This window comes from Corvus cornix, chromosome 1, assembly GCF_000738735.6.
Source record: "Corvus cornix cornix isolate S_Up_H32 chromosome 1, ASM73873v5, whole genome shotgun sequence".
Taxonomy (NCBI): Eukaryota; Metazoa; Chordata; class Aves; order Passeriformes; family Corvidae; genus Corvus; species Corvus cornix.
In genome coordinates this window covers 8,858,354-8,881,985 of record NC_046332.1, presented here as the reverse complement: position 1 = coordinate 8,881,985, position 23,632 = coordinate 8,858,354, and the positions used below count along the sequence as shown (strand labels likewise).

The following is a 23,632-nucleotide window of genomic DNA, read 5'->3' as shown; positions in this document are numbered from 1 at the left end:
AAATACAGTTCAGATGCCATCACTACTATGCTGAGAAATAAATCATACCCAGAAATATATATACCTATAAGTGAGAGTTTGGGAAGAATTTAAAGGATTTTAGCCCCTCAGAATATAAGCTTTACCATAGTAGAGAAGAGAGTAGGATGCAAGCATGACCACTTAAAAAGGAATGGGAAAAAAATGGACACTGAAGAACAGGGAACGCGATTGAGCTCTGCACTTATACCAAAAGAAGACAGAAAATTTCCTTCATGTACTTTGTGTAAAACAAGCCCTTTTGCTTAAGTCAAGCTGCAGACTGTCTGCCTCTTTTTTGACCTTGCTCATCCAGCCCTCACCTCTAATGTATGAAGTGTGAGGTGAGGTGCTGAAATGCAAATAGGACTCCAAATGAGGATCACGTCTGTGCGTGGGATGCTGGGACCTTCAAAGAGGCTCTAAGAGCAGATCTACTACAGAAATCCAGCATTACTGCTACTCATCAGGACAGGCATGCTCTCACAGCAATCAAGGAGGTTGTCTATCACTTAGCAGAGGTAGTTAATTGGCAGTTCTCCACATCCACTTGAAGAAGGGTGCTCAATAATAGGATTTTCTGTCTTCGTGTAAGGGATGAAGCTTCACCACTGGGCAACAGATTTTTTTTTTTTTTTTTTCATTGAACTTTTGTCTGGAACTGAAGCTTTGAAATCTAGGGTGCTGCTGTCAGGCTTATTTCTTTTATTGGTTCTTGCTCCCTTTCAGACTAAAGCAACACAAAAAATTGAAACTGACCATTTTTTTATTACTAATGTATTTTTCACAGTTTTTGACCTTCATATTCAAAGGTTTGTTCTCACAGGAGAAGAAAATCATGTTCAATTTATATCACAGTCAGACCCAAACCTTACTTTCAGCCAAATGCAATATGATTCTCTTAAAAAGACAATTTTACAGTATTTCCAACAGTTCTATTTCTGAGTGTGCTGAATGCTTAGCCAAGATACAATCTGACAAATGAGTCAGAGAATATGACTACTGCTAATTAGAAGCTGTTAACAACTGAAGAGAAGCATGTGGTACCAATGCTTCAATGCCAAGAGAGGGAAGGGCTTCCTGCGTGATGAGAGGTTACTCACAGGGTTGCTCTGGCTCCCTGAGCAAGTCTATTGTTGTTGGCACCCATGCTGGAGGGACAAAGATCTTATGGGTTGAGTGCAGGCACAAAGCCATCCCGACAGATGGCTTCTGTTGTGGGTAGAACATGTGTGTTGTGTCCAATATGTCAGGGCAATGATGCCCACTTAGGACAAGTGAAGTGTCTGCTTCACCTTGATTTTCCACACTGCCATTAACTCGGTTCTGAAGTCAATGCATTTTAAAAACCTGTTCCTAGAGAGATTTGTAGTATTCCTGGACTTGGCAGAGAGCTCAAGAGGCAAGAAGGGTAACAATGACAATCCCATCACCACCTTTCATCCTTCAGCTAGAAGAATCCAGTGGTACAAGCCAAAAATTTTTCGTAGGCCTGCCAAGGTTTGTAAATATGTCAAGAAGGGGAGGAAAACGTGTGACAGACCCTGTGCTTGAACGAAAATCGCATGTGTACAATTGACTCTCTAGTGCTTTCAGGGGAGAGAGGTTTCTGAGTAACTGCTGCTGCACTGTGGCAAAGCAGTTCTAGACACTGGAGATATTTTAACTAGGTGTGCTTATTCTCCGGTAAGAAACAATACTATACTGAAAGCATTATTCCTGATGTTTTGTCTATTTACCTGCTTCACAGCAGAGAGTAATATAGTGCTCCTGGAAAAAAACAAAAGTCCCTAAAACCGAGAATGGATAAATTATTTTCCTTAATATGATGATAACTAGCTTTCTTTCAAATTATGTAGTAATTGCCTGGTGCTATTGACCATGAATAATACATGTCAGCTCATGGCATGAGAACAAATGGCTTCCTGCACAACCAGATCAATGAAGTCTGGCTCCCTAAGAATTTGCCTCTTGCCTCCTCTCCCAGCATTTACGTTGCCACAATTTGGAGTTTGCTGTTGTTGTGCTCTCAACATTGTGCACGGTGTAGTGCACCCTCACCAGTTCTCCCACAGTGTTCCTTGTGCATCAAAATATTCAGCTCCCTCCTCTGTCTTGCTTTTACCATTTTGGAGATGCTGGCTGGCCAAGAGCCAGTCTGTGCTTGAAGGAAGTCTGTACCTACAGATCTGTTCTTTTGTCAAGCAATCCGAACAGAGTGGGATCAGCCTTCTGGAGAAAAACCAGGATCTTCCTCCTCTGTCAAATTTAGTTTACATTCAAATGTGAAAAGCAAGACTGCAATCACAGATGTTTTGTTCATGTAAAAACGCAGACAAATAAAGACTGCATTTGGCCTTAAATCTAAAATACTTGTTTTATTTTTATGTATTATTCTGCCTTTGAAGCAATTCTACATTCACTTTTTCTTTGCTACTTAACATGCCATCATAAACATTTTATAATGTTTTATAATAATCCAGAATGTCTGATTATTATGGTTTACGTACTGTACAGAAGCAGCCCCTGACACTCTTCCTTTGCTTTTCAATAGAGATTTACTTGAAAAGGCTGAAGAGCAGTGTTAGGGAGGCCTTGGGATTTCCAGTATATCATGATTCTGAGCATTTATTCCATTGTCATAACTGTGCTTTCTAAACAAACTCTCTGTCATATAACAAAATGTAATGTACCTTTAATAAATATTTTCCTTTCATTTAGATTCTTTTTACTCCAATGTGCAACAATTGCAACCATAATTTAAAATGAGGTTTTCCTTCAGAAGGAGGAATATAAGAGGCTCTTTCCTATTCTATTGGAATTATACGGATCATAAAGTCAAGAAAAGATGGAAATTGAATTAAATTGTGAAACACAACCTTCTTATGAACTCTTGTAATTTAGTGCTTGTGGAGATCATTCTTATTTAACCAAAACCCAAGGGAGATTATTCCAGACACAGAATGTAAAGCTCCTTACTGTACACCTTGCTGTGGAACGTGATACTGTATAAAACCTATAACATTATTAGATTACCAGTAGCTTGTTGAAGTCAATAAGGAGAGAAGATGTTTTCTGATGTTTGTTCCACTTGAGAAGCTTATTCTTGGTTTCTTTTGATTCGGCCTGATGTATGGCAGCTATATCAGGAAATGTTCTATTCTCTGAGTTCTAAACAAGGGTTACTTGGGAAACTTCATGCATTTGTCTTACCATTTTATGTGATTATCTACGAAAATCATGTTTAATATTTTTAATATAAATAGCCAAGCATCCTCCATCTACTGTACCACTTTCAATGCTCAAAGCAAATATAAATCCATTCATTCTGACATACAAAGAAACAATATTAATTTCATCATTGATTTCTGTTTATGTTTACTGTTCATCAATGGAAATGTATTTATGTAATGCGGTCATCTGTGAAATTCCACATGGTTTAGTCCACAGCTTCATTTGTTTAGTGTTCTGGACCAATAATATGTGTACTGTCTTGTAATAAAGTGTATGTGTGAAAATTAACTACTCTAAAACCTTATTCACCTTGCACAGAGGTTATTTATCTAGGTCTTTCTATTTTGCCTTCCTTATTTTTATTCTTTTTCATAACCAATGCCTGTATTTTAAGAGGAGAAACCTTATTTTTTCTAAGACAAAAACGTTACAGTTTACCAGCTGAACACATTGCTGGGTATTCATTCCTCTCTACTCTCAGAGGTTGCTAAAGGAGTAGAAAACTGGTAGCTGCAGAGTAAATGAGATGTTCACCACTTCAGTCAGACAACTAATTACTCTTATATTTGCACACCTATCGTGGCAAAATTCCTATTGATTTAAACCCAACTAGATCTATTTCTGCTAGTTTTGCTATAGAATATATTTGAGGAAGGGGTGTGGAGTTTGGCAGAGGTCAGATCCATAGTTAGATGGAATTTTAGTCATGGATCCATATAAATCTTTGTAAGACTTAAGCCTTCGTTTGAGCAGTACTGAGTGAAGGACTCGTAATCAAAAGCAATACCCCCTGAATTTCTGGCCACTTGGAACTGAACCACAGCTCCATAAACAGTTGTGAATTCATTTGTAACTCTATAGGTTAGAATAATCAATATAAGTGGGACTCTGGCATTTAGTAACACACATGCAGCATTTTAGTATGGAATAATTCAAGACAGCACTTGGCAAAGATCAACAGGCCCAATCTAACTAAATTTACCCATGCCAAAGGGGGTCTTTAATGAGATTTGGATGCCATGTAGTAACTTTTGCCAAAATAATGCTTCATCTACTGGCATTTCATAGAAATCATAATGATTTCCCAAAGATGTAAAAAAATTATATCCTCATGTTCAGCATTCTATTTTTTTCAACTGCTTGATAAAAAAGAAACCCCCAGGACTTTTACTGAGAAATCCTTGTATTCTTACTTTATAAGTGGCAGCTAATAATACCAGCCCTTCAATACTCCACTCACTTGAACACAGTGAAAACCTCTGGGGAGATCATTTAAAAAAAATTAATGATATGGAGCTACCACATAAAATTCTGAGTATCCTGAATGGGTTTTTTGAAAGACATTTTTGATATATATCAGGCATTACAGTAAAATCTCTTTAGTGAATTAGAATTTTCCATCCTATCACACTGAGAGCCATACAACATGTAACAAAAAGGTATTATGCTTGATTTGGTAGCCATGAGGAACTTGTATCTATCAATCACAAATGGACTGAATACAACACACACACCAGGCACCTTTGGGGAACATAAAGCTGTGAAATGTAGTTAGATGTAGCAGCACAGTTAATTTCTACTATTTTAGTGTTATATTCCCAGGCTGTCTTTAGAAAATCATTCTTTAAAGGAAATTTAATTGTTTCAAATCCCTTATGATTCTTGCCTGTACATGAAAGGACACATTGAAAATAAAAACAATTTCAGAATGACACAGAGCTACTGCTTACTGTTTTTATTCTGTGGCACTATTCTTGGCTTATTTGAATATTATGTATTTAACTATTTTTTTTTCTCTGCCAGAGGAGGTACTTGTGCTGCCCATAGGTAATTTAAATTAGAAAGAACACACATAGGAAATAAATCTCAGATTAGAGAAGCATGGAAGGCATGCTGGCCTAATTTTTTTGCATCCTTAGATTTTGCTAAAAGACCTTTCAGTGTTGAAACACTGAAGGATCAGCTTCAGTGGAACTATTTTAAAGAATATTTATGTGGTAGGTCTATTTATTGCATTTTAAATGAAGACCAATTAAAAAATAATATTTTATTTACTAAATTGAAGTTAATGCTTTTCTTATGTATATATTTTTTTATATATTTATAAATAGTATTTTACCCTTTCACTTAAAAAACCTTGATAATGAAATGTATACATTTTTATGTATAAAATTTTATATATATTTTTATACATCATAAATAACATACTTAGTCTTCACTCAGATTATTTTCTGAATGCTCTTAATCAAGGAATTCATTGATTTGGAAAAGAAAAAAGGTGTGTTATTGTTTTCATTTAGTAGCTAATAAGATAGATTAATAGACTCCATTCTAAAGAAAATGGATCATCTGTGGAGATTTTTTTTTCCATTTCTGTCTCAGGAAAGTAGAGTTAGTTGTGCTAATGGCAGCTTATTTTACGTATTTCTATTAATCTAATATCCTTGAACAGAAAAAGGAGAATAGTTGTAAAAAAAAAAATAGAGAAGATCTACTACTAGATGTATTAGAGTAAGATTTCATTTCCCAAAAGAAGGTGATCTTTTCTAATTCCCTGAAAAACTATTTAAATGGGGTCTCATTAGCCTCAGTGATTGGTGCTCAAGGTGTTCTGCTAGGTTTGCTAACCTTTTGATGAAATCCCCGGAGATCCCTGACCTAGTTCTTCTGTGCTGACCATCTAAAATATGTTCTGATGCTTGCTGTTGTTAAGGTAGTCCCAGTACCAGTATAATTAGTGAGCCTTAAGCTCTTTAGAGCTTGAAAAGACAAGAAACCATTCATATGGAAACTCACACCCTTGCTGTCTCTCCAAAGGGAATCAACAATCATTGGGTGTGACCCTGGGAGCTTTTAAAATACCTTACCAGATTAATTTCCTATTTAACTCTCTTACTTAAAAAAAAAAAAAAATTGAAGTTTATAAATACAAAAAATTATAATTATGTAGACAGAGTTGGATGTTATTAGTAATGGTGTAAAGAAAGGGCATGAGAATAGTAATTGATAGCATTTTTTAAAATGCAATTGTTATTTAATTGTGTTGGGAACAAAAGATATTCAAATACTATGAAGATATTTGAATTTTGGTAGGTTTTACGTATGTTGGAAAGAAGTAGTCATCTCTGGCTAAATAAAAAGAACTCCCTCTAGGCTTTGTTTTGAGCAATGTCACTGAATGTTACAGAAAATTCAAGTCAAGTTATGGCTTGTGTATAAGTTTAATTTATAGAAACAAAGAGTCATAGAAGTTTTTAGGTTTAAAGACTCCTTAAAAATCATCATCATAAAGTTCCAACCCCCTGCCATAGGCAGGGACACCTTTCACTAGACTAAGATACTCAAAACCCCCATCCAACCTGGCCTTGAGCACTTCCCAGGATGGGGCATCCACAACTTCTATGAGCAACCTGTTTGTTATAGACCACTATTCTTAATATATACAAGTATAAGTATATAATTATATATAAATATATATATTAATAGATATATAAATAAAGAAACCTGTAAACCAGATGACTGCATACAATATTTGTCATGAGTCTTAACTAGCTTTTCTATTTGCTCTTCGACAAAATACAAAAAAGTACAGAAAACATCCAAACTGTTCCAGTCCTCTTCAGTTTCACCCCCAGACTCTCATTTTTCTCCTATTCGTGTAGTGGGACTAAGAAGCCAAACTCACTGACTCAGAAGGAAATGCTGACTAAACAATTTGTAAGGAGTCCTTTTGCAAAGAAAAGACCAGCTAATCACTCAAACTCTTCTCCACTGCTGCTCCATTACAGTAGAAGAGGCACAGTGGGTATTGTCACTGCTTCACTCACTGATTTCTCTGTAAGATGTAAATAAATATAAGATTCCACTTATTTGGAATATTTCACTTTATTCTATACTACAGATTGTTTTACAAGAGGCTGGATATAATCTGAGTTCTTGTCCTTTTTGAGTGGTTGAGTATCGTCCTGAATGTTCTTTATCCCTACCGGAAAAGACAAATAAATAAGCAAACAAAAAACTCTAATTAAGGAATGCTCCATACCTCACGGGACAGGACTTTCCACATCATGGTAAAAAAGGAAGGAAACTATATTTGAGAAGCTGCTAGAGGACTTAGAGCCCTGTGTTTTTCTAGTTGGACTCATTCTCTTAACTCGGTTTTAAGGTTTTTTTTTTCAAACCTTCCCATGGATAGTATTTACTGAATCCACTGCTTGCTGAAATAATTCAAGTGTACTTGGATGGGCATTGGATCAGTCTTACCATGAACAGATGTGTTATGGCTAGAGAGAAATTAATATAAGCAGCAAGAGATTGTAGTGAATCATAATTTCTCACTATATTCGGTTCAAGCTGTGTCCTGACGGATGTACAACACTTCCTAGCACTGTGTGCTCTGCCAGCAGCACTGCAGAGCATATCACAGGGACACAGTCTGGGGAATGCTAACTCAGCCTTTTCAAACTGCATCCCTTTGATACACTTGTCTGCCTAAATACAGCCATCCTGCTTTGATCAGGCTGCCAAAATAACTGTGTCGTGATGCTTTTTCTTTATCTCTGTTCAGCTTCTGGACAGCAGATTTTAAGAGCATCTGCAGCTACAAAAAGACCTTAACCTTAATACAAGGACATTTCCCAACAAAATAAGTAGAAAACTCGTAAAGATGCCATAGATAAGAAGGAGATCTCAACAGTTTTTTTTCTTTCTAGGTATTATATTTACCATCACATGAGTTTAAATTAGAAATAAATCATTTATCCTCTCTATTCTGTTCTCCTCTAAGACCCTACTCTCTTGATAATATTTGTAGCTGCCTTGGTTTGGATCAATATTCAGCATGCTGGTAAGCACAGAAACACAGAGACAAGCTATCCTGAAACAGTTGAGTGTATACAGGCAAATAAGCCTATAATTAACATATTGAAATTATATATAGATTAATTAGTTTATAAAGCACATGAACTAGAGAAGCATATTCTAACACACTTGCAAGGCAAAAGCACATTGCTCTCAATAAGTTATAGGGCTCTATAACTCTAGCTTGTGCTCCTGGAAGACAGAGCAAACAGCTCCCAATCTCGGTGATGTTTTCCATCTTTTTCTGGAAAGAAAATGCCTCTGCATTCTGGACTTAAAGGGCAGACAAATAACCTTGCAGTTCCTAACATTTTATAAGTTTTAGTTTTTCAAGGAACATTTTTGGCCAAAAAAATAGTTATCTTCATGTAGGTTAAGATCTGCAAAGCTTCTTTTCTGTGGAAGTTTGTACATTATAGGATCACAGTCTGATTGAGCTTGGTAGCGACCTACAAAGGTGATCTTGTCCAGGCCCTCTTTTCAAGCAGGGCCACCTATAGCTGGGTGCCCAGGACTGTGACCAAGTGACTACTGATTATCTCCAAGGATGGAGATTCCACAGCCTCTCTGGGCAGCCTCTGCCGGAGTTCAGCCATCCTCACAGTGAACAAGCATCTCCTGATGTTCACAGAGAATCTCCTACGTTTCAGTTTGTGCCCATTGCCTCTGGTTCTGTCACTGAGCACCACTAAAAGAGCCTGGCTCTGTCCTCTTTTCACCCTCTCTTTGGGTAGTTATCTACATTGATAAGATGCCCACCTATCATTACAAACTAGTGAACTTTTAAGTCATTACTGTCTATTCTTAATAAGTTAAAATGGCTCTCTGTGCTGCTGTGCTGAAGTGAAGCCTAGATTATGACTACCCCGCTGTTAGTAGTGTGCTACATGTAATCTCATCTGTTAAGAAAGTGCACACCTCCTTTGCCTAAACAAACATCTCTGAATGTTTCTCACTTCATTATGAAGTTTTCCCTTTGGGATGATTAGGCTATTTGCATGGCTTGTATATCCTTAAAAGATCTTGAATTTATAAGAATTTTCATCAGGAACTGTGTGGAATCAAAACACTGTGCTACTGAGAACTTTATTTTCTTCCTCCAAATCTTCAATTCTTGCAAAGCCGTCCAAATACATGTGTGTGTGTATCAAATGCTGGGTGTGATATCTGTATCAGCTCTCTTTTAAAACTTCTTTTTTTTTTTTTTTTTACAACAGGTTTATTTAATTTCTTTTTGAATACTATCTGGGTTTTTTTGATCATGTTCTAGATATAATTGTATTAATTCTTAATACAGCCAGAAATAGAAATACTTATATGTATGCATCTAAATTTTGCATAAAAATCCAGTTAATGCATGGGTGATACTGTGTGCTGAAGAACTGAAAATCATTTGAGTGCATATTGCACAAGAGTGTTCACAGTATTCCCACAAATTTCTACAGTATATAAGCTTCCTATTTGATCTATCTAATAATGGTCTGGAAGATATAATTAAACGGCTGGAAGCTTGAAGGAAAAAATAACCCTAAAGCCATTTTCAGCCTCCTGTGATGTACTTACTGTCCAGTAAAAATGGTCTATAAACTATCTGTAATACTTGAACTCTGCACAGTAGTTTTTCCAAGTGAAACAGGCTTCCTCCTCCCCACCAGACTCTTATGTTAAATTTGCCTTTTGAGGTTGTGGAAAAAATCCAGAACACTATCTTTGTAATCAATAAGCTTGTGTTCCTTTCACCTTCTTTTTCCTTCGTCTTGAGCTTCCTGTCAAAGCTTATAATTTCCATTGATGGAAAGACTGCAATAATATCCACTTGTTTTTAATAAAAAAATTAAGTAATCTACATATGAAATAATGAAAGGCCTCATTACACACCAGAGCACAAGTAAAACACCTTGCTGAAATGGAAGAAATTATACTTTGCTACAAAAGTTTAAATCTACTGAAAAGTGATTTGGTCTCCCTTGGGCAGTACCTACTGCTAAAAGAAAAAGGAAAATTTTATATTTGATTTTGCACTACTCTATAAAAAAGACAAAGAAATTTATTCTGCTAAAGATTAGACAGAAATAAATACAGAAAATGATTTTTCAGTGGTTTTTTGAGTGAGTAAGTTAGGAGTGTTTGAGTGGGCTGTTATTCTATTCCAAGTTTAGCCAAAATGCAACCCTTTTCTGATTGTTATTCAGAAACAAACCATGAAATTAGGAAAATAAAATTAAAGAAAAAGGAAGGAGGATGAAGCAACTGGAACTTATTACCTCATAGGGACCATCTGATGGGAATTAAAGGAAGAGTATAAGCAGGGGCAGAGAATCTAATAAAAAAGCTAATGATTTGGAAGACATTATTTCAAAGTCCTCACAGTTAAAAAAAACAGGGTTCTGCTTATATTTAGGAGTGAAAAATAGTTTGGGATTTTCTGCAATAAAGAAAGCAGCAGTGAGTTTTAGTAGTAGTTTTTTCACTGCCTTTTAGGAAGTATTAGACAAAAGCCTTATAAATAATATGTTCTCCAGTAAATTGTACCACAGCAAAAATGTCTCCCTTCTTATACAAGGGTCACTGAAAATCAATACAGTTCCTTCTGAAAAGCTCTCTACAATGTTTTAACACTTGTAGGTGATGGTTCAAGTTGTTATGGTTTATGGATAAGCGACACACAGGAATCACATACACAAAGCACTGAAAATAAATGTCTGGCAGCACTTCCAGAGGGTTCTGACAAAAATAACTACTGATCTTCTGATAGATGTTAATGTATTAACTCGGGGACAAGAGTTCCAGTTAAAAACTGCAAACAGGGGAGATTAGTTTTGATGGGAAATCCTAAACTATTTGTGTTTTTAGACTCCCAAGTATCGGGTTCAACACTGTCTTCCACAAAATTCCTGTATCCAAGCAGGGATGTTATGGTCTGGATGGGTGAACCACCAGATGAGCGAAAACTTGACGACACACCATGTCAAAAGTCAATGGCTGATGGGCTGCAGCCTACCTGGAGAACAGGAACAAAAGAGGGACCTCCAGGTGTGTCCTGAGACCTGCTTAAGGTCCTTATCAGCCACCTGAAGGAGGGGAGTGAAGGCACTTTCCTCATGCTGACAGGCAAAACCAAGCTGGGGGAACCAGTCCACATGTCCAACCGCAGGGCTGCCACCTGCAGGGAGCCAGGCTGGAGGAATGGCCCAATTTAATGAAATTTAACAAGGACAGATACAAAGTCCTGCTGTAGGAAGGAAGGCAGGAAGAAAGACCCCCTTGCATCCATACAGGCTGGGGAGTAGCTCTGCTGGGAGGGCCCTCAGGCTCTGGGCCAGCAGCAAGTTCAGCCTGGCCTGGCAGCAGGGATGGCCAGCACATCCTGGGCTGTGGCAGTGCACAGGGGTAGATCAAGGAGTGGGATTATACCCCTCTACTCAGCACCCACCTGGAGTACTGCATCCAAGCTTTGGCCTCCCAGTAAAATCACTGACAAACTGGGCTGAGTTCAACAGAGGGCCAAGTAGGATGCTCAGGGCTGGAGCTGGGAGGCCGAGGAACCAGGGCTTGTTTAGCCTCGGAAGAGGCAATTCCAGGGGGACTGAAGAGCCACAGCTCAGCCTCCCCGCCTCTACTAACGGCAGGGGGGATCACTGAGCAGATGGAGACCTGCTCTTCACAGTGGTCCGTGGCCGGACAAGAGACAACAGGCATAAGTCAAAACAAGAGAGGTTCAGACTGAACAGGAGAAATTGTTTCCCTATGAGGACAGGCAGCCAGGAGAGCAGGCTGCCCAGAGAGGCTGTGCCAGCTCTCTTCTTGGAAGTTTTCAAGACCTAACTGGATGAAGCCCTTAGCAGACTGGTCTGACCTCATACCTGACCCTGCTTGTTCAGCAAGTTGGACTTGAGACCTCCAGTCATTGCTTCCAACCCGAATTAGCCTGTACATCCCCGATCCTATACAGTAATTATTATTATGATAAATGACCAACAATGCTAATACCTAAATTATAGAAAATTAATTTCAATGTTTTTCTTTTCCTGTACTACTCATGAAAGCACATTATTGTAGGCACAATAAATTAATGTCATCTATGCAGGGCATTTCGTTGCTATTCATTTAATGTAATCATGTCCATTACTAACTTCCTGCTTCTTTAAATAAAACAATTTGCCTGACTAAAATCAAAGACTAACTTGTCTAACACCCTGATGAAGATGGGGAATGATGTCCTCTTACCTTGCTCATCCTGTGATAATTCATACTCTTTTGACCTAGTGGCAGAAATTTGCACTTCAGAACATCTTCACAAATTGCTTTGCATACTTAATTCACTGAACTGACAGCAGTATCTGAGGATAATTTGCTCTGTCTTTGGTCTTACTAGGAGGCCCTCAGCAGAAAGCCTCTCATCAACTCCAGGGGTTCCTGTCTGTGACAGCCCAAATGGAAAAGAGAAACTATAATACGCTGTGAATGCATTTTATTTTGATATTACTTGTCTCATAATTAATTAGGAACACACAAACTCAAGATTAAAATGCTCATCCTGGAGAATCAAATCGAGTATGCACAGCCTCTCATAGCCTATCACAAATTTAAATATTTGGAAAGGAGATTTCAAACTGCTGGCTGAGAAATGCTGTAGAATCTGCTCCTGTATCACATCCTAAATTTCTATCCTAAATTAACTAAAGCCCATTTTTTAGCTGCTTCATCTTTTGTCAAGTGGTAATATGAATAAAAGCCTAGAATCCCCTATTACAAAAGCCCACATTTTGAGTACTATTTGAAGATAGGCTCTTTGTCAATAACTAGATTTCTCCAAGTTGGATAAGCAATGTGCTTTTTTTCTGTTTGTTCTCTAAAATCACAAAGCTGGCAACAAATTCCAGTCACATTTCCCTTTCATTAAGGCCTCCATCAAAATAAGCTTTCTATTCCCTAACTATTTTAATAGCTCTTTCCTGCACCTTCTCAAGCTCAAATTAATCTTCCTGAGATATGGTTGTTTAGAAAAATTCCTAACACCTCAACTATATAGAGGCATTTTCTGCTGCTAAAGTCAGTATTAGACAAATTCTTCACACAATATTTTGGCTCTCACTGATTGAGAAGCATGAGACATTGTCATAGCTTCCTGTTTTAATAAAAACTCTGCCTTGAAGTTTAACACAATATTTGGAGGAGGAGATTTTCTGTAAACTTCTTCATAAAAATTGGCAGTGGAAGATTTATGTAACTGGGACTACTTGTGCTCCAATATTGCTAATATGTGTTTTGATTAAATTATTATTATTGCCTCAATATCAATGTTGCCTGCTCTCATTGCCAGGCAATCCTGTTGATTGGTGTTATGTTTATATTTTAATACATATTAAAAACGAATCCTCAGTATCTGTGTCAGAAGAATGCCTGCAAAAAGAAGGATAAAACTGAAAGGACTTTTCTGATTGTTTAGATTGACACGGGAAACAGAGAGCTTTGCTGATAGGCAAGAGCAGGGGATTTTTTTTCCTCTTTCTTTTTTTTTTTTTTTAAATAGGCATAACAGTACCCATCTGTCCCTGGATTTAGATTGCAGATGAACTCTAAGAAGTAACTTTGTAAAATTGGTATCATGGGGCTTTATGTTCATTCTCCCAGTGACTCAAGAGCACACTTGCTCAGTTAGCAAGTTTTAAAAAAGAGAAGGTCTGGGAAAACTGCAAACTTTTTACATATCCCTGAGATGTAAAAGTCAAGTTGAAATCTACTGTGTATTACCACTAGCAATAAGGATTCTGTGACTGCAAATAAATTAATGTTGCTGCTATCTGATCTTGTGATTCATTCAGCCCTGTCAGATATCTGTTGGTTCAGCAGTGCAAGTGTTTGTTTTTCTCTACAGGTGGTTGCCACGATGAATGCAGTGCAACATGAGAGATGCCAATAGCTCACTTGGAATTGTATGGAAATAAGGCTTTTGTTTTGTTCAGACATCACTAGCTACCTGCTTCCCATCCAAAATTACAGCCTCCTCCAAATAAAAAATATCCACACTCTGCAACCTACACCTTCATCCATCACTATTTGCAACCCATTAGCCAAACTGCTTTTTGCTGTGTGGTTTTTGTCCCCAATGTTGATCTTTTTTTCTAAGTTAAACAAAAGATGGTAATTTAGAAGGAATATCAAATAGCAGATATTTCTTTCCAACATTTTTATTTCTCATCCTGTTGCATATCACAGCTTTTTTTCCTCTCCACTCTTCCTCTCAGACACAAAATCTGTATGCACTTTTACTAGCTCTACTAATCTTAAAAAAAAAAAAAAAAAAAAAAAACAGAAAAAAAAAGTGAAACATACTTCCATTTCTCACAGGGTAACTATTAGTGTAGACTTCTGCCTTTGATTTCAAAGAAATGTTTTCTTGAACATGTTTCCTGAACTACCACTTTTCAAAACAAGCACCCTCTAATACATAGCATAACCTATGCAAAATAACTGAACAAAATGGAAGAAATGTCTCAGACATGGCCATGAAATGAAGATAGAGTTCCCCTTCATTTCTTAAAATGCTCTCCAAGGCCAACCTGTCTTATTTGACATGGGGCAAGCAGTGATCCCCTAAGAACAATTCTCCTGATGACATAACAACATAGTAGTAAAGAAGAAAGGCAATGAGAGAAAAAAATGAGTCTTTAGTTATACAAAAGAATATCACCACAATATTTTCATGATTAAAATCAGGGAGAAAAAAATTGAAGACTAACTTTGGGTCACCGTTGGCAACCACAGGATTTCTTTGCATACTGGAAGAGTTGTTGGAAAAAACGAGGAATAGAAAAGTATTTGGAAATATCCCTTTAAAAAGTCACAACTCTACTTAATGAGGAGTGGTGATCCTTGCCTGCAAATGTTTGACTGTATAGCGTTAATTTAACAAGCCATCATTCTGGTCGCTGTAGCACAAGCGATAGTCTGTGATCTGTTAAATGATCCCCGATATTTATGTCACAGTTGATTTAACAGGAAATGTGCTACTTCCTGGGATAGCCTGCATGCGCACACTTCAATAGCACAGCACAATGCAATCTCAGAGATTACTCTGCAGCCATTGATTATGTGGAAAGTAACTGAGGCTCATACTTGACACCTACTGCCTTTGCACTATCTTGGGGAGGAAACAAGAAGCCTGTGAGCCAAGAGGAAACATATTCTTTACTGTTATGGCTGGCACACCACATGTGATATTTGATGTGGAAATATTAATTAGTTTAGTCTTGAAAATCTGCTCTGACAGTAAATATCAAACAGAGAAATATGTTTAGTAGCTTTAGTCAAGATGGTTTTATCCTATGCTTGTCAGGTTTCCTTACTCCCTGGTGCAGAGTTGTGGCTCTCAAAGCTTCTCCAGAACTACGGGACATCACTCAACACTTCATCTCTTCCATTTGGTGGCTAACTACAAGCCCTTCTCTTGGAAACCCTGAGTTTTTAAAGGCATTTCTTCTATGATGTTTGTTTCTAAATTCTCCATCCCCTGAGTTCCTCCAGTATCTTATTCAGATGTTTTTCCATATTCTTTCTCTGATATACAGTGACAACTCTGCGAGATCTTTTTCCTTGATTCCTTTCCTCTTCTGTTTGTCCCTATTCTTTTCTCCAGGATTTAAATTAAAAAAAAAAAAAAAAAAAAAAAAAAAAAAAAAAAAAAAAAAGCAACGATTGGTAACTTTAGAGTTTATTTCCCCTCTAAAGTACCTGTCCAAACAATAGCTTGGTCTGACATCTCCACCGCCTAAACCTGACAAAGAACTGAATTCCTACCTGCATCTTCCATTCCCCTGCCTTCCTTTGGTGATCAAATTAAATTTCATTATATTCTCTGGTGCACACTCCTATAACCTGCCTCACCTTTCTGAACTTGGATCCAAGCTGCTGGGGACGTGAAATTACTTGCAATCATTTTAAAATATCTACATCACTGCTAGTCATCTAACGTCCCCGTAAGCTCTGTAGGAAGAGAAACAAGCGTGCTCATGCAGCATTTTAGAAAGCTACTTTGGGTGTCTTCCTTAGGACAAATTAAATACAACACAAAATATCTAACTCATATGCTTTTATCCTATTGAATCTCACTATGATTTGGCCTGTTCTTTATCCACATGGTTTAAATAGGTATTCAGATTTTTGCTGTTACGCATCTTAAGTATGCAATTATTTTCCAATCTGACCATGATACTGTAAAACTGATCTTTTGTGAAGATGCAGACAAGGTAATCTTCCTGCCTCAATTATTTAAACTGACAGAGTTACAGTTAAAGGTTCTTATCTTTTTAACCCTAAATTATTTGCTGAATCAATCCAGCTATATCTAGCATTTTTAATATGCTGCCAGTGGGGTCACAACAGCTTTTAAATGTGTTTTTTTATTCTTTAGTATTTCTCTGGTATTAAATATGCAGGAAAAAAAACCTTCTTATAAACTCCTTCGGTCTAATATCAGTGTCATGCATATGGAACAATCCTTAGTGGCTGAACTTCTTTTCTTGATTCTGTGATTTATTCAGCCCCTACTTATGCATGTTACAAATGCTTTTTGAAAGTGATCATCTTTAACATAGATTCATATAAAGCCTCTTGAACTGTGTCTACAGTTAATAACTATCAATAATTATTTTGATTATAAAACCCTGATGATCTATAAAAAGTGTAACATCTACTGGATCTCACTTTACTGTAATGATTAAAAAAAATCTAGAGTTCAGTCCTATAACATATCGAAATCATGAAAAGTCAAATAGGAGTTCACCATTTCCCTGCTGTAACAATCTTGAAATGTATTAACAACTTCAGACTTTATCTGAAACATTTTGGGTTTCCATGTCCTCTTACCCCCCTGAAATTGATGAGTTTACTGTTTGGTGTGAGGTTACTTCTCAAATCAAGTGCTCGCATGCACAGTGGAGACAACAAAACTAATGGGACACCAAAAATTCTCCTGGTTTAGTGATTTAGGAGAATGAATAATAGTGACGAAGGGGGTTTTAGGACAGCACACTGAAACCCTCCCTATGAGTCATGTACATCCGCTTAAAAACAGTACAAAACAGCTGCATATATTCACCATGAGAAACGTCTAGGGAAAGAAAAAGATGTAGGAAAAAGTTATAATTTCTAATCCTGAAACTTCCCATACAAGCAAATGTTTAGTTTCCATACCTCACAGCTAAACTTATATGGAATGGAAGATATGCCCTGCAGATGTGTCAGTGCTCTCAGTATGAGCAAAAATGTACAGTCCTATGGTATGACAGCAGTTACCAACTTGTGTGCATTTTGTCCATTCAGGCACCACCTGAAGATAGAAACATGATTGAAAAATAAACTGCTCTTTATTTTACCCCAGGGTCCAGGCATCCCAGACTTAATCCAAGTGATTTTAGGAGAGTCAGAGAATTTTCAGTACAAACAAGCTTCTGAAATGGCTTTCCTTTTGGAGAATAGAATTCTAAAGATAAGAGAGAACAAAAACGATCTAAGAATACTTCTGTAAAATCCAGGAATTCCGTATAACGCCCATATGAATGAGCCCACGATTGGGAAAAAAAAAAAAAGTAACTTTACTTGTAAGGTTGCATTCCAATGAATATTATTTTTAAAATCTCTTACTGATTACTACAGAAACCTGTTGGACTAATTTTTGTAAATACCTCAGGGTTTTTCCATATAGACCAAGGTAAACACACATAGTGTTACTGATTACTATTACATAGTGGAGAAAAAATACTGGATCATTAAATCTTTAAACATGAAAAACTTGGTCTTTCATTCAAATAGAAGCCACAAAATCTCCAATTAAACAAAACCAGTCACCTTCTAGGTTTGAATTTTTGTTCAGCTTGTGTTTGCCTCTAACTTGATCCTGACTTTTGTGCCTACTTGGAAAATGCCTATTAAAATATGGCCTAGAGTTAAGCAGTGGAGCCTCTGGGGAGCTACTAGAGCAGGGGTTGACTTTGTCAGTCCTCCCAAATGACCCCATTAGTCCCAGAGAGGCAGGTTAAACAGCTGCAACATCCTGCAGAGGCCTTTCCTGGGATGCCCAGCTGCTCGTGTGCACCTTGGTATGGGAGAAGGATCCTCAGGGGTGGACAGATGCAAAAGGGTCTGTGCTCTGCTTGGGACATTGTCCCATGCCCCCAGGCTCAGAGAGGAGATTTGTCTTAAACGCTGCCTTATTTGCCTTAAATACTGGAGCAGGACTGCCTGCAGCCCTTGCACCCTCTGCCTGCCATCACCCACCCAGTGCACTTGTCATGGCAGGGCCTGTGTCAAACCTCCAGCCCCTCTCCATGGGGAAAAAGGATGGAGTCTCCCTCTAAATTCTTACCCCCGTTGCTCTTGTGCCTAAGGGGGATTTTGGAGGGCGCATACAGGGCCCCTCTCCTACCTCGTGGGAAGGTGGGAGGCTGTCGAGCACCAGCCCCGGGCCAGGGATGGGTGAGGAGGCTGGAGGGGAACCGATTGCTCATCTCCAGGTAAAACTAAGCCAATTTTTTATTAAAAGACTCTGACTCGCTGTTCCAAGTAAATTAGTGGCTGTTTATACACAAGACCCGGGGATCACGGTTCTCAGCCCTGTTTTCTGAAAGCAAAAGTCTAACTTACAGCAAGGAAAAATCCATTCTTTAAGCTATATTTTGTCAATATGATGATCCCACAAGCACCAGAGAATGTACATGTCACAAACTTAGAGAGTGCAAGGGAAAGAATTTAGAACAAAATTAATAGGAATATTCAGAAGGTAGAAAAGTCGAAATAATCCACATGCAGCAGGATTCATGCTATGTTTTCCTAAAAAGGCACCTATCTTGACTGAGGGGAAATTTGTATTGCTTTAGCTTTTTTACCTTTTTAGAAAAAAAATAAAAAGTATTTTAAACTGAAATAAAATTATGTATCAAGGTTTTAAACCACATGCAGAGATGATTGTGAGGAGTAGGTGATGAAAGCTGCAATCACTATAAGTGGCATATAACAGGAACTGAAGTTTTTTGAATAGACAAGTTGCTCTCTCTCTCACTCTCTATCTTATATACCTGCCTATCCTCTTCTTGTACCCTGCAAGACTGTCTCATTTAGGAATATCTGAGTCACACTGGACCACCAGCTGTTCATGAAAAACCATGACTGCAGATGAGACTGGGCTGTGGTCAGTGACTCCCGGAGCTGGGTAACATTTCAGGCTGCAGAAGAGTTACTGAATTGGATTCCTCAGGGATCACTGCTGTATGGTGCTGCTTATTCTGTGGCTTTTCTTATTTGGCCTAGAGACACATTTCTTTAGTTTATGCAAAGCAGAAGTGAATGAAACATACTCTTCTCCAATCACAGTTTAGTCTCATTTGGGTTTTCTTCCCTGCTGCAATGTATTTTACTTTTGTTTATAATAGAAACAAAGCAAAAAAAATCCCCAAATAAACATGTGGAAAAATCCCCTAGGTCTTTGGAAAAATTTCTTTGAGATTATATATTTCCTCATGCACTAATATATACAGTTCAAAGGAAAATAATAGGTGCATTGTCTCAACAAGGCAAATTTAAACACTTAAATCATTGACATGTACTAACATACACAGGGACAGTCATCTTGGTTAGTTAAAAGACACAATAGTATTTCCCAACAGTACTAACAACGTTGAACTTCTAAAAGTGATGGTGAAAGAGAGCCAGCTAGCAAAGATGATTAAAAGAACGTGTACAGGTGGCAATGGCAGATGTAGGTGGAAAGTGTCAGAAGGAGGCAGTCAGGAATATTTCGGAAAGGTGCACTCTACCTGTGTAGCCCAGTGAATTGTCGCCGTTATCAGAGGTGGGGAGTGGTGTCCCGTTGTCGTTCCCCCTCTCTAGGTCTTCGGAGTCTGTCGGAAACAACACCAGAGCTGCTGATGGGGTCACAGGAGTAACAGTAGTTGCCATTTTGATCACAACACGTCCAGACACAATTAAATCCACAAATGACAGCAAGAGCCACAGTGCCAGCACACGGCACACCTTGTCCTTCCCCCGCCTGCGTGGCGGAGCCTGGAGAGACAGGGCCGGGAGCATTGTCCACAGTGTCCCCAGAAAGCTGCCTGCTCTCCCCCTCTGCCCACTCCCAGTGTCACTCTGCAGCCCACCAGGCACAGTGGCCACCCTGCTAACCAGCCAGCACAGGCTGCGGGGAGCATATGGGGATGGGAAGGCAGGGGAGCTGAATGCTAGCATTGCTAATTTTCCACCTTATTGTTAATCAAAGCTATTGACTGTGATCACTCCCCATCATCGCTTCATCTCCTGGCAATTACAGACTCAGGGGACTTCACCTCTTTGTGGGGAGGAGGCGGGGGGACGACTGGGGCTTGGTGAGCACAGAGGGGGGCTGCTCTACCTCTGCTGGGAGATGGGGCAGGGGAAAGGGGTAGAGACCTCTGTGAAAAGGCAACAGTTTAGCATCGCACGGAGTAAGATGCGTTTTCCGCTAAAAGATCCTTGCTAGGAATCACTCCATTTTAATGTCACATTGGAAAAAGGAAAAAAGGGAAGGCAGCTGGTCAGCTAAACACATAAATGAACACATGTTTTAAGGCCCCAAGATAAATTGCTGATCAAAACACCATAAAGTACCATGAAGAAAACTCATAATAATGAACTAAATCATTCGAAACAAGAAAGTAAAATAAAATCCCAGTTGCTCTGAAAACAAAACAACATAACCCAAAGGAATTTGTCGCCAATACTGCTAGATCTTTTTACTCTTAGTGTAAAACTGTTTATTAATCTAAAATCCTATTTTAATTTACTTTTGATAGTGCACTGTCCAACAGATAATATGTAAAAAGAAACACTCATATTTTGTTCATAAGAAAACTGCAAGAAGCATCTGCAAAAATAACACTGCCACAACAATAGGCTGCTTATTTCCTTTTTTCTCTGTTGACAGGTGTCAGATAATTTATTAATTATTGCAAAGACGTGTTTTGCTCTCTCAGACATAGTCTGGACTTCTATAATGACTGAAAGTAACTGTTCATTTTCAACAGAATCCACACACATTGTTAAAATTACTCTGAACTTTCACAAAACACCTAAAGCAATTGTGTATGTAACTAAACTGGAAAAAGAAAAACGTAAGTGGATTTTTTTTTTTTTCTGGATAGTTAATTTTACTAGCTCAGTCACTCTCATTTTTAAAACTCAATGCCAAATATTCATTTTTTCTATTTGTTTTCTAAATTGTCTTATAGACAATATCTTTACAAATCAAAATCTTTTTAATGAGTTGCAAAGGAAAGACTTTAAGAAGACCAAAATCCTCAAGACCAACCCACTCAAGGGGACTTATTGGAAAAAAATATTTCTTTAGAAAAGTCAATTAAAGGATTGATAGCATGCCTTTCAAAATACTGTCGTGCAAATTAAGAAAATAAAAGACCAAACAACAAAAAGCAACCGAACACCAAGATGATGTTTCATCTTGGCAGATGAAAGAAGTGAAATATGTTCGTTTATTGGCTCATTCATCTTTTCTGGCTCACTAATGGCCAATGTCACGTACATCTTTAAAATCTGCTCTGAAAATGGCTGTAGATTGACTGGATCAACACTCTGCTTCTCCAGATTGCTCACTCATTTGCATTCAGGGGTTGATTGGGTCAAAGTTTTAAATTACTGCAGTAAAGGACAGAAGGATGGGACTTTTTATTAATTTAAGTGGCAGAGGCTGTGCCTGCCTTTTTTAGTGCAAAGGTTTATAATCGACTACAGAGAGCCTAGACCAAATTTAACCAATGAACCTGCTGATCATCATCTTGAGAGATTGATGGCATTCTAGGAGATTTAACCACACACTATTCAAAATGATGGAGGAGGAAGAAGATGCACCGAAAGCTACTGGACATGTTCTGTGTGTCAGTGCAGTGTTTGGTGTCATGTGGAAAATATAATTGCACAACGACTCAGAATTTTTACCCAAGATAGCCCCTCAGATATGGAATTCCAAGCGTTGGGCCATCCTCCCCACAGCACCTCACAACCAACCAATGCTAATGCCCCTAGAAAAGCTCACTTAAGAGTTTTAGCACGATCAGTCTCCAATTCAGAAATGCTGTGCATTCAATAAAGCCAACAAGCTAGGAGAGCATCAGCTTTAAAAACCAGGCTACAACTACTTACAGCTATTTAGGCTTGCAAATCTTGGCTTCAATCACTCAGTGGAGGTAAATGAGGGAATTAATCTCTTTTTGACACTACTGATACTTACATGATATCTGTTAGAGACAATCCACTTGTTATTTACAATCTAAAACTATACAGGTGTTGTTCACTCTCTCATTCTTTGAGAAATGCTACTTTTCAGCCTGATATTGAAGATGATATTCAGTTAATGTTAAATTATGGTCTCTGGCTGGAAATGACTCACTAAAGATGAATTCTACCCATTTGAACAGTAAGTGCTACATTTTGGGCTGTTGCCCTCTGTGCTGGGCTGAATTTAATTTCAGCTCTGTCACAAGTTCCAGCTTTGCTTGGGAGTCCCTGTAAATACTCAACAGAAGTAAGTACTGTTGACTTAAATAACACATTTCACTGTAGGACTGCTGTGAAGGCACTCTGTTGAATGGCTAGTAAAAGTCCTGAATGTTAAGACATGATGTATTTCTTATGACTACCATGCTGTAGGATCAGGGAATTTTCAACATGGCTCTCTTAAATATAATAAACAATTTTACATCATTACCCTTTTTGAACTAGTTACAATGCCAAAAAATGTGAAGCAAATGAGCTATAAACCCAAGAGCAATTCACCTGATGTATGAAGAATTTACAGTTCAGTCTGAGTCAAAGCAGAGGCTGAACCTCATGCCTCATCCCTCAAAGAAATGTCATAACCAGTCCTTAAGAGGTTTCACAAAAGTGACAGAGAGAGATGCCCCTTAAAATACTCTCCAATATGGCTGGACATCTTGGTTGAATTTCTGTATCAGACAAGAAACATTTAAACCAAGGTTTCTATTTTTTCTTAGTTGCTCAAAAAAAAGGAGCCCATTTTCATTGAAATAAAATGTAAGCTTTAAAAAGATGCCTAGGCATTGGTTGATTCATTTTTGCGGTGACCCAGCCCACTGCGGGGCTGGGGCGGCGTGATGCTAATCAATCCCAGCCCATCCCCTGGATCGAGTTTCCCAAAGAGGCAGACTCAGAGGGTGGGTCGATGGGCAGCTCAGGAGCCTAAGCTGCATCCCCCTGAGCGGTACCCGGGTACAAGCCGCCTCCCCCGGTTCGGGAAAATTCCCTGTTACTGGCTTGTTCACTGGTTCTCTGTTATAACTCCAGCCTCTCGGTTTCCCCCAGTGGCTCTTGTTAAATTGTATCCTCCCCCTGGCTTGTACCTCATTGGTTGTTTTCCCCTTTCACTGCGGTTTTCAAATTCCCTATAAAACTGAGGACAAGCCTCAAGGGAGAATCCCATCATTCCCATCATATCCCATCACATTCCGTCCCT

The 23,632-nt window shown here is 38.3% G+C and overlaps 1 protein-coding gene across 7 annotated transcripts in view; it reads right to left on the bottom strand.

Annotated features, from left to right (window-relative positions):
• Positions 1-23,632, bottom strand: part of ROBO1 (roundabout guidance receptor 1) — a 698,238-nt gene that overhangs the window by 338,256 nt on the left and 336,350 nt on the right. For 6 of the 7 annotated variants that reach the window (XM_039556121.1, XM_010399516.4, XM_010399517.4 and 3 more), the window contains one exon: positions 19,926-20,009. The exons of the other annotated variant lie outside the window; for it this stretch is intronic. In XM_039556121.1, coding sequence (XP_039412055.1) covers positions 19,926-20,009 — 84 coding nt within the window. The remainder of the gene's footprint in view (positions 1-19,925; positions 20,010-23,632) is intronic. 7 annotated transcript variants of the gene reach the window in all.